Genomic DNA, 12,470 nt, shown 5'->3' with positions numbered 1-12,470 from the left:
GAAGAGCTACTAAACTAGTACATGGATTGCAGGATAAAACTTACCAGGAAAGATTAAAGGACCTTAACATGTATAGCTTGGAAGAAAGACGAGACAGAGGGGATATGAGAGAAACTGCTAAATGCATAAAGGGAATCAACAAGGTAAAAGAGGAGAGAATATTTAAAAGAAGAAAAACTGCTACAAGAGGACATAGTTTTAAATTAGAGGGGCAAAGGTTTAAAAGTAATATCAGGAAGTATTACTTTACTGAGAGAGTAGTGGATGCATGGAATAGCCTTCCTGCAGAAGTGGGCCAAATGGTTCTTATCTGCCGACACATTCTATGTGTCACGGCTGAGGATGGGGAAAACCCTCAGCCGTGCGATGCCTGACGATTGTAGTCACGACTCGTCCAGGAATAAAGAATTAGGGAGCAGGTCACCTCCTAAAGCTTCCCTAATCTGACCCTAACTCCTAGCGGCATGAGCCGACCTTGAAGGTAGGAGGACTCATGCTCTCGAACCTCGGGTCCCTACTAACCCTCCGCAGGTCCCTAAGCTAGGAGCTGGGTAGACTACCTGTTCCTCCTGGACATGGAGAAAGAGGAGCCTAAAATGGCCAAGCTGTAAATAAGGGGAAACCAATACAACTTATGGCAATGGCAGGTACGTGGAAACTAAAACCTCACCTACCTGCCACAGACACACAGCCTGGAACCCATGTACAAATGCTGTTGTCCAATAAAACAGAAAGGACACAGCACACACCACACGGGAAACCAGGAAACCATAAGGTGCAATAAACAAGCAACCACATACACATCTACATAACATCAGACAAGGTATTTTTTATGACCAGAAGGGTGGCCCCCACTGGCAGTTCGTATTAGAGACCAGGAGGGCGCCTCCAGCTTACTACAAGGCTCGAGTACCCCCCCAGACATCAGGTCTCAACTGAGGCTTTAAAGCCCATGTAGCCACACCCACACACACCCAGTGCACACACACACTAGGAAGGAATTAACCCTTTTCACACCAGGGAAGTGAAGACAACCACTTAAAGGGGAAAGTGCACACAAAACATGTAATACCCCGTGCACACCGATAAAAGGCACACCTATAAAGAGAGGTTGCCAGGTGCAGCCGCATGCACATTGCAGCAAGCTGCCTAGCACCGCTCAGGCTGCTTTGCTGCGACATAAACAATGTTGCCAGCGGCAACCACAGGTGAGGCAACATACTATAGCCCTCACCTGTGATTGACAAGAAAAACAAGACCGCAGGCAAGTGCATGTGGTTCAGGAGTCATGACCATGGTCCTGACACTATGTTTCTATGAGAAAAGTCAATGTCTTTATCGTATTGAGAATGTGTTTTTTAGAAAGCTAATAAATATTAGTGGTTTCTTTATAATCATATATTATGTCTGTGAATAAACCAGTAATAGGTTATAGCAAAAAACAAACAAACAACCAAACACTATTCTGAATATTGTAAGAGTGTTTTTTATTATTATTATTATTATTATTATTATTATTATTATATGATTATATATTATTTATTATAGTATATTCTTTTAATATGGTTTTAAATAAGAGAAAAAAATTATCAGAAAAAAATTAAAATAAATTATGTAAGCCTCTCCTGGGACTTGAACTGAGGATCTCTACATACATGGTAGACAACTATGTACCGTAGATGCTAGCGCACAGCTCTTGGACAGGGCTCTGCCCTCAGCATGTCTAGCCCTGTCAATCAAAAAGAAGGGGCGTGTGCAGAGAACAGGGGGCGTGACACAGCAGTGCTCAAAGGATTCTCCAACTTCTCATTTAAATATGAATAAAACACGGATTTCTCTGCAGCTGTTTAACATACAGAAAAAAGAAAGGTATTGTTTTAATCAGCATGATGAGCCCTACCAGACAGTGCGTCTAATTTAATAGGATTGTTCAAGGTGACAGAGCCTCTTAGAGGAAAAAAGAAAAATCAAGCAACCCTCCCCCCAAAAACACCTTTATTCCATTGTCTATTAATGTAAAAAGGTAAAAAATAAATAAAAAGCATAATTTTTATCACCACTGATAGGAGCTTGATCCCGCCTCCCAGGGACAGGAAACAACAGCGGAAGCCCAAATAAAAAGACACCTCCTCCAACCTGCTCCAGTTGTTGTTTCCTGTCCCTCAGGACGGATGGAAGCCTTGTCAGTGATTAAAGATTCTGATGCGCTCAGCCTAAGGATCCTTCCCCCCTTTTTTTTAGGGAGGGCTGAGCAGGGGACAGAGGCTCCGGGTGGAGCGTGGGCTCTCCTTCTCTGTCCCTAGGAGTGAGTACCGCGCTGGGCATTCCGGGCTGCACCTACCTCTGGGTAGAGGGGATCGACGCCTCACGCGTCTTGCAGGAGGCTTCCGGTGACGCACTTCATTGCACTTCCGGCTGTGGTTTACGTCACGCAGGTCGGCTGGCTGGAGGGGGCGTGGCCATGGGGAAGCGCGGCGTGCGCTCGGAGCTGGCATGGGGCGGAGACAATAGGAGCAGGGCGCTGAGTTCAAATATGGCTCTGCTTTCCCTGGGAAGGAATGCTGTGGCAAAGGTTCACACCTATAAATAAAGTAATTAGAGAGCACTCAAATATCTGACCACATTCAAGGCAGGATATCAATAATCCCAATTTATTTGCATAAAACTAATGCATTGGCATAAAACTCATAAAATCTACATACATATAATATAAAACATATGTCCATGTAATACTTAGTCAGCCCTGTGACCATAAATTATCACCAGGTCAGCGTCAATCGTAAATGTCCACACTAAATATAATCGCCAGATGGCGCTTGAGTCACTTATGATTGTCCGCACTAGATCACCCGTTCAGGCGTCTGCATGCAATAAGAATCACTGGTATAAACTATTCAAATAAGCCCCATAGAGTAGAGTACTTTACCCCTCTTCTGTTCCTGTGGACTCATCCAGCAGCAGCCGCTTAAACTCACCCGGCGTCCCGAGCGGTTAGCAGGTCTCAAACGCGGCATCCCACGTGACCTAGCTGTGTCTCACGTAATACACACTGCTCTTGTGAAAGGCTGGTGATGCGCTGGGTCCTAGATTCCGGACCGTATATTGATCTTTATATCAGATGTCGTTCACAGGGGGTCCGAGGGGTGGGATGCCTGATGCTATTGGCACCTCAATATTCCATAGTGGAGTCATGAACCGTACGCGTTTCGGGGATCAAGCCCCTTCCTCAGATTGAAGTCTCCCATAATGTCGGCCCTTTAGTGCTTTTTTTGACATCAGGGTGGCAGAAATATCCCTAGTTGGGAGATTCCTTAAAGGCGCAAGCACACTGCGTCCTTCCTTTTTTGCTAAAGTTCCCCCCTGGGATCTAAATGTGGTCCTCTCTGCCCTAATGTCCATGCCCTTTGGGCCAGTTTCAGAGATGTCCCTAAGATTATTAACGCTAAAAACCACCTTTCTTATCGCTATAACCACGGCTAGGAGGGTAGGGGAGATCCAGGCCCTTTCCTGCAGGCAGCCTTAACTCACTGATGGGGTAATTCTTAGACTCTCCCCTGCTTTCCTACTGAAGCTCTTCTCGAGGTTTCATTGCCAGCAGGAAATAGTTTTACCATCCTTTTGCGCTTCTCCTGCTTTAGATCAGTAAAGAATGTTTCATCATCTAGACATCAGGCATTCTCTTCTACAGAACCTTGAGGCTACAGATTCCTTTAGAAAGACTGATCATCTCTTTGTGCAGTTTCAAGGAAAAAATAGGGGCCTTGGAGCCTCTAAGTCTTCAATAGCCAGATGGATAAAACAAACCATTGTCCTGTGTTATAAAGAGAAAAAGGTTTCTCCCCCCCTTAGAGTTGAAGGCCAATTCCACTAGAGCCCTGAGATATGTAGGGCTGCCACATGGTCCAACACCATGACCTTCTTCAGGCATTATAAACTTGATGTTATGGCTAACCAGGATTTGGCTTTTGGACGTAAGGTCCTTTCAGCTGTAGTCCCTCCCTAAAAATCTCTAATCGGAAAATCTCCTATCAGTGACGGTGTGGAGGCGTTAGGGAAAGATGACAATTACTCTTACCGGTAATTTGATTTCCCGTAGCCTCCACAAAGGCACTGGGGTGCCCCCGTCCCCCCGGGAAAAAAAAAGTGTACCTTTATATATTTATATATATATATATATATATATATATATATATATATATATATGTATATATACACACGTTTCACATATATAGTTGTGGGCCCTTGATATGATATTCTTTGTTATAAATTTTCTTCGGTTCTCTGTTATTTACTGGAGTAGGTTGGAGGAGATGTCTTTTTATTTGGGCTTCCGCTGTTGTTTCCTGTCCCTGGGCGGCGGGATCAGTGTCCTTGTGGAGGCTACGGGAAATCAAATTACCGGTAACAGTAATTGTCATCTTTTCTATTATCAAAAAGTCGTACGTACCCCAGAATGGCCCCAATGAAAACTCATTTCCCAAAAAACAAGCCTCATACATGTCCGTCAGTGGGAAAATAAAAATGTTCTGGGTGAAGGGACACACTAAATAAATACATTTTTTCAAGAAAAATAATTTTTGCTGTATTAAAGTAGAAATACATAAACACTATATAAGGCCTCATGCACACAAACGTATTTTGTTTCCGTGTCCGTTCCATTATTTTTTTTTGCCGATAGGATGCAGACCCATTCATTTCAATGGGGCCGCAAAAAATGCGGACAGCACACCGCGTGCTATCCTCATCCATATGTCTGTTCCGTATCCCCGAAAAAATATATAACATGTCCTATTCTTGTACGTTTTGCACCCAAAAACTGTGGTGGACACACTTTTTTTTTTTTTTTTTTCTTGTCTTGTCGTCACCCCAAATAATGTTTTACATTTATGCAGTTCATTTGATGTACCCCAAAATGATATGAAAAAGGAGGGAGGTGCGCTCACCTGGCTGTGAATGATGGCGGAAGCACGGAACACGCCGGGAACAAAGAGTGAAGTCAGTATCCAAAAAAAGCAGAAATCCAGCTTCCAATACAAACGTGGCAGCTTTTATTGAAATAGTGCATTAAAAACTAATGTTGGAGTCCATGTCTACGCGTTTCGGATCATGTAATACTGATCCTTACTCATGAGTAAGGATCAGTATTACATGATTCGAAACGTGTATTCATGGATTCCAACATGGGGTACATGTATTGGAAGCTGAATTTCTGCTTTTATTGGATACCCCAAAATGATACCATTAAAAAATATGACATCTTGCAGAAGAGCAAAAAAGTTATGGCTTTTGAAATGTGGAGATAAAAAAGTTAAATAAAGTCACCAAGGAATAACTGCCACATTAGACGGCGTCCTTAAAGGGAGTGTGTCCTCAGAAAACGCCTGTTGTCTCAGTCAAGTTTTTATGTTAAACGTCTTTTCAGAATTCCTGGTGATTCTGATTTTCTGGGCATGTCTGTGCAGAGGTCAGGAGGAAGAAGATAGGATGTAACCATTATCTGTAGAGAAAATGGTGGATCCTGTGTTATCTATACAGAGGTGATACCTAGCATTGTCATCCTGCTTTTGATGATATTAAGATGGCTACAGGAAAGTTACCTGTCCAATAACCTACAGCAAGTGTGACATGAAACTACCCACATCTTCAGGCACAGTCACAGTATAGCGGTAAATAAATATACATGAGGCAGCGGTACAAATGATAGCAGAGGTGTACCCACCAAACCGGGTGCCGGGAGCCCAATTTAGTATTGACAGAACCGCTGACCGACCCCCTCTGAGGGCAGTGTATTATTGAGACTGGTTCTCTCTTGAATAAGGGGAGCGTTCCCCTCGCTTCTCACCAGTGACTGACATCTGCCATGTATCTCCATGTATAGAAATACTGACATCAATGTAAAGATGTCTCCTGTGAATGTGTCCTGCAGTGATTGTGCTGGTGAATGACTTAATAGGATGGAAGAATTTTCCTCCGGCTACAAAACCTACCCTGTTACCCACCTTAAATAACCACACCAACACTTAATTGCTTGGTGAAATGACCATGATGGCCAACTTTATTATTCCACACGTAACAAGCCACATTATCCACCATATAACATAAATAATAATAATAATAATAACAATAATAACAGCAGGCATTTTACACATCCATCAACATTATTACCTACTGCACCGTAACAAGGATCCTGGAGGGCAACCCAAACAAGCCGTATCCTCCTTCACCGCCTCACATCGCACTTCAAGACTTACCCTTGGCCGCACTCACCGACCCAAGGGCACCAACTCCTTGAAGTCTACTAGTATCCCCCCCTGTAGGCCTTGTAGCCCAAACAGGGGCCCCCATCCTCGGCATTAACAAACCATATGAGATGCAGGCTCCAACATGTCCTGCACCTCTTAACCATTGTATTGCTCCCCAGGATCCTATTTCCAGCAGCCTTACTACTACCGCCAATCTTCAACCCAATAAAAAAGGGGTGGGCGGGTGGGAAAATCATGCTGGCTCTGCTGTAACTGGCCCGACGCCCCTCCTACATACCTTATATACCTCCCGCCGAAAACCCAACTCCTCCCCACCTAACTCAAACCAACCCCTTAACATACCACTCCAGGCACTTTAACCCTCTCCTAGCCTACAGTCTTCCCCCTAAGTAAGTCCGCCCTGCACTATGGCTGCGCCCTGCTCCGTGCTATTATTACAGGGGGTTGTGGATTTCTCATTAGTGGAAACCTGTAAAATGCTCCAGGACAGGAATATTCCACATAAACTGCCATCAGTCTCCTCCATGTTTTAGACAACTTCATTCTTGTGTCTTCTCCGTTTCCTAGATGATGAGACCCGGCAGTTCTACCAGCAGCTCCGTCAGTATGAAGATCACTTCCTGAGGATGACATATGAATATTTCCTGGATGATCTGCTCCACATTGTGGAGAATATGAGTCTTCCATCACTTCTGCGTGAGCTACATTCCCGAAATCTCGCTGATACTGAGGTGAGAGGACATGAGACGTCGGTGTTGTACATAAATACCCCAAGTGATATCACGTGTTACAGGCACAGTTTATGTCATTTTTATACTGGTGGTTGATTCCCGCCACCGCTCCGCTCCCTCTGGTGAGCATGGCTATCGCTGTGGTCACCTGCCTTCTAGCTCCTGGATGCCAGAGGTCTGGACTCACAAACATTTCTCTCCTCCTACTCTGAGGACTCCAACTTCTGGAGTAGTTCTTCTCTTTACTCCATCCAGGCTGCAGCCTGAATTTCTATGGCCATGCTTCTCCATACCTGAAGGGGCACATGCACCATGCGCGCATATCATCTACTCCAACTTATGGCAGACCTCCCTAAGGCATTTAAGAAGCCCTCCCACAGGAGAGAACCTCTGAACAATGCTTTCTAGTGACTAGATTCCTGCAAAGACACACTATACTCTGTCTATTTACCTGTGTGCTGACTTCTGCCTGTTTTTCCAGATTTGACCCTTCACTGCCTGACCTCCACCTGATATTCATACTGACCCTGAGCTGCCTGTCCTGACCTCGTACTGTTTAATAGATTACATGAACTCTGCCTGCCCTGACCTTGGACTTCCCCGGCTACAGTCTTGCCTGATCGCTCAGTGCTCTGCCTCAGCATCTCTTGACCCCTGTGTGTCAGCAATCACTTGAACAGAGACTACTCCAGGAGGTTGCAGCCTGATGGTTCCCCTGTATAGGGGTTAAAGGGTGAAGACCATGGGGGCTGCTTAGATAACACCATTAGGATCAGATCCACATCCCCTGCGCAACATTCATGTCACCATCCTGCTGTCTAGAAGAGGCTGAATGACAATTGTGCTTCATACGTCAGAGTAAGATGTTGGACAACTTCCAGTGTAATAATAGACAGCAGCTCATATCTGATGGAGAACCCCCCAGAAGTGTATAATCCAGTATTGTGGAGGATTTATCCCCTCCCCCGCACACGTACATTAGGGGTCACTACATCTTGGAAATAATCTGTTACTTGTGGATTCAGGAAGGATTTTCTCCACAACTATTCCATAGATTTCTCTTTCTCTGGACAAAACATGATAGAGAAGACAGACATGTAATATCTGCAGTGTGTTAACCCTTTGTGTTATGTATCTGTGTAAAACGCACCTTATGTCTGATCTTTCTTGGTTTCTAGAAATACCACAGTCTAGAAGATGATAGAAGAAGATTGGCGTGGACTTTACTACAGGATATACGTAACCTAGGAAGAGAAGCTGTGATAGGACTGTGGGTCAGTCTGTATGTATTACGGAGACGTCATGGTTCCCCCAGCCTGGACGCTGTACTGGAGGAACTCCGTCATAGAGGTAACATCATGTATGACACGTGTCACCCATGAAATAGAGGTCTTCATGACTTACATTGTCCACAGTAATAAAGATCTCCCTCTGGATTTATTAGGGATCTGAACCAATTTTGGAGTCTAGTCTGGGGTGTGAAGTTTAGGTCTTGCCTGTGGCCTGAGTTGATTTGGGTCTGGCTTAGGATTTGATGCCAAAACGAGCCACAGGCGATATTAAAAAAATTGCCCAAAAGTTACTCAATGTGAACATGACAAACATATATAAATGATAGCAGCAATTGCCGATGAGGCTTCAGGGCCCCTCATGTAATGACCACCACATACAGTGACCATCACAGTGACCTCATAGTGACCACCACAATGCCCCTATATACTTTATCACATACAAACAATCCCTTCTCAACTTCAAGTCCCCACTCACTGCTGCAAAACAGACCTACCTCACATCATATCTTCTGTCTCACAACCCTAAACAACGGTTTAACCCTTGTGACTCTCTTCTCCGTCCTTCAGTGCCTCCACCCTCACCCCTCATCTCAGCTGAGGACTGTGCCACAGACTTTAGAGAAAAGATTGACATCAGAGAAGCTTCAGCCTACAGTCCCCACAGCCCCTCTACACAACTACTCATTCCTCTCCCCCCCCCAAACCTTCTTCTCCACCACTACAGAGGAAAGCCCCCCATCATGGTCAATGGCTACACACACTCCTCGGTCAACCAAGTCCTCACAAGTCCTTCAAACCGCACATCCAAGCCCATCACCAGCCAGCACATCACCTGCCACCCCCAACTCCAAAATATCTCTTGAATTTGCACATTCCTCAACCATGAGTCTGCAAAATTTTTTGTACCTGACCTCATCATCTCCCACGTAAAATACTGTAACACACTCCTCTGTGGCCTTCCATCTAGCATCCTCGCACCCCTCCAATATATTCTCAACTCTGCTGCCCGACTAATCCACCTCTCCCCCATTACTATTTTGCCATTCTCTTCTGGCTCCCCATTGCCCAGCGAATAGTTTAAAATAATAACAAGTAGACAATAGGCCGTCCACAACCTGACCCCTCTATACATCTCTGAGCTACTTTCCCGATACATCCCCACACGTAATCCCCGATCCTCACAAGACCTCTTTCTCTCTTCTTATCACCTGTACCCACAATAGCCGCCAAGATTACTCCCGTGCATCCCCTATACTCTGGAACTTTATACCCCAACATATCAGAATCTCACCTCCAGTGGAAACTTTCAAAGAAACCTGAAAACGCACCTCTTCAGGCAAGCCTACAACCTACTGTAACCCTGCTGCCACTGTAACGGTCAGCAGAGGAAGAGACCGTAGAGCAGGACTCAAGTACAGTGCAGCAGACAAGGAGGCTGAAGTAGAAACCGGCTTTATTAAAGGAGAACTCTAACTGCCGGAGAAGCAGATTTACAATATGAACAGCTTGAGAATTCACAACAAAGATAATGGAAATTTGCATAAAGAACACAAATGAATCACAAACACAAGTACAGACAATAGCAGGCTACTCTCTTCTAGGTAGTCCTATCTGTCCCCGCTACCCGGGGTGCACCTCTACGGTGCACTAAACTAAATTCTATTCCACTATGTCCTAGCTCCGGTTAGCATCAGTGCACTCACAGTTCGGTGTCCGCACATGCAGGCAGATACAGTCTGGGTCCTGATCTGGTTGCTTGCTTGCTTGCTTCAGCGTGGCTCAGCTCTGGCCTCTCTTTGTAGTCTCTGTAACTCTGGTTAGAGATAATCAGCAGCTCTGGACGTGTAATCAGGCAGGGCCTGGAATTCACTCACAGTTCCTCTGGTAAGTGCCTCACACTACAGCAGTCTCTCTTCTACACCAGGACACATCAGCTCAGTCAGAGAGCAAACACACTCTAGTGTCCCAGATACTGTGTCAGCAGGCAGGGAGAAATCACTCTAATCTTCCCTGTGGATCTCCCTCTCAGTGCACAGCGTCTTTCTTCCTGTGTACTCAGACACCTTCAGCCCAGGCTCTCTGCTCAGCCCGGGAAAAACACTTAACTCCTTGTCCTCTGGAAACAACTCCTCACACTGTCCTACTCAGCCACAGTGGCCTCTGGTGGCTGGAGCGAAACATGACAGTCTGCTATATATACAGACGTGGACAAAATTGTTGGTACCCTTTGGTCAATGAAAGAAAAAGTCACAATGGTCACAGAAATAACTTTAATCTGACAAAAGTAATAATAAATTAAAATTCTATAAATGTTAACCAATGAAAGTCAGACATTGTTTTTCAACCATGCTTCAACAGAATTATGTAAAAAAATAAACTCATGAAACAGGCATGGACAAAAATGATGGTACCCCTAGAAAACACAGAACATAATGTGACCAAAGGGACATGTTAATTCAAGGTGTGTCCACTAATTAGCATCACAGGTGTCTACAACCTTGTAATCAGCCATTGGGCCTATATATATGGCTCCAGGTAATCACTGTGTTGTTTGGTGATATGGTGTGTACCACACTCGACATGGACCAGAGGAAGCAAAGGAAAGAGCTGTCTCAAGAGATCAGAAAGAAAATTATAGACAAGCATGTTAAAGGTAAAGGCTATAAGACCATCTCCAAGCAACTAGATGTTCCTGTGAGTACAGTTGCACATATTATTCATAAGTTTAAGATCCATGGGACTGTAGCCAACCTCCCTGGACGTGGCCGCAGGAGGAAAATTGATGACAAATCTAAGAGACGGATAATCCGAATGGTAACAAAAGAGCCTAGAAAGACTTCTAAAGAGATTCAAGGTGAACTTCATGCTCAAGGAACATCAGTGTCAGATCGCACCATCCGTCGTTGTTTGAGCCAAAGTGGACTACATGGGAGACGACCAAGGAGGACACCATTGTTGAAAACGAATCATAAAAAAGCAAGACTGGAATATGCCAAACTACATGTTGACAAGCCACAAAGCTTCTGGGAGAATGTCCTGTGGACAGATGAGACAAAAATCGAAGTTTTTGCCAAGGCACATCAGCTGTATGTTCACAGACGAAAAAATGAAGCATATCAAGAAAAGAACACTGTCCCTACTGTGAAACATGGAGGAGGCTCTGTTATGTTCTGGGGCTGCTTTGCTGCGTCTGGCACAGGGTGTCTTGAATCTGTGCAGGGTACAATGAAATCTCAAGACTATCAAGGAATTCTAGAGAGAAATGTACTAGCCAGTGTCAGAAAGCTTGGTCTCAGTCGCAGGTCATGGGTCTTGCAACAGGACAATGACCCAAAACACACCGCTAAAAACACCCAAGAATGGCTAAGAGGAAAAAATTGGACTATTCTAAAGTGGCCTTCTATGAGCCCTGACCTCAATCCTATTGAGCATCTTTGGAAGGAGCTGAAACATGCAGTCTGGAAAAGGCACCCTTCAAACCGGACACAACTGGAGCAGTTTGCTCATGAGGAGTGGGCCAAAATACCTGCTGAGAGGTGCAGATGTCTCATTGACAGTTACAGGAAGCGTTTGATTGCAGTGATTGCCTCAAAAGGTTGCGCAACAAAATATTAAGTTAGGGGTACCATCATTTTTGTCCATGCCTGTTTCATGAGTTTATTTTTTTACATAATTCTGTTGAAGCATGGTTGAAAAACAATGTCTGACTTTCATTGGTTAACATTTATAGAATTTTAATTTATTATTACTTTTGTCAGATTAAAGTTATTTCTGTGACCATTGTGACTTTTTCTTTCATTGACCAAAGGGTACCAACAATTTTGTCCACGTCTGTATATATGTGTGTTGGAAATGTTGCTGGATGATCAGGGCTGCCTCTTACACCACTATACTGCTATGACCAGGGACGTAGCTAGAAATGACTGGGCCCCATAGCAAAAAAATTTATGCCCCCCCCCAGATCTCCCACCCCCACATACCTCATGCACTTGCGACGGTTACGCGTAGGACTGAGCACAGACAGTTGGTCACTGGCAACACATTTGTGCCAGTGTAGGAAATGTATGAATCTAAATGTCTGTGTATTAAAGAAGATTGTTAAATTGTACAGGGGTCTGTAACACAAGAAGGTGAAAGTACATATCGTGGGGTGTATATGTGTATTAGACAGAAGGTAGGGATAT

The 12,470-nt window shown here is 44.5% G+C and overlaps 1 protein-coding gene across 1 annotated transcript in view; it reads left to right on the top strand.

Annotated features, from left to right (window-relative positions):
- The window catches only part of LOC122930248 (NACHT, LRR and PYD domains-containing protein 1 homolog), a 45,653-nt gene that overhangs the window by 22,341 nt on the left and 10,842 nt on the right, over nt 1-12,470 (top strand). Inside the window, exons 3-4 of the mRNA XM_044283471.1 lie at nt 6,831-6,994; nt 8,173-8,344. Coding sequence (XP_044139406.1) covers nt 6,831-6,994; nt 8,173-8,344 — 336 coding nt within the window. The remainder of the gene's footprint in view (nt 1-6,830; nt 6,995-8,172; nt 8,345-12,470) is intronic.

The sequence above is a fragment of the Bufo gargarizans genome, chromosome 1, assembly GCF_014858855.1.
Source record: "Bufo gargarizans isolate SCDJY-AF-19 chromosome 1, ASM1485885v1, whole genome shotgun sequence".
NCBI classification, from domain to species: Eukaryota; Metazoa; Chordata; class Amphibia; order Anura; family Bufonidae; genus Bufo; species Bufo gargarizans.
Note: the sequence above shows the minus strand (reverse complement) of the source record. Positions and strands in the feature narration are given on the sequence as shown.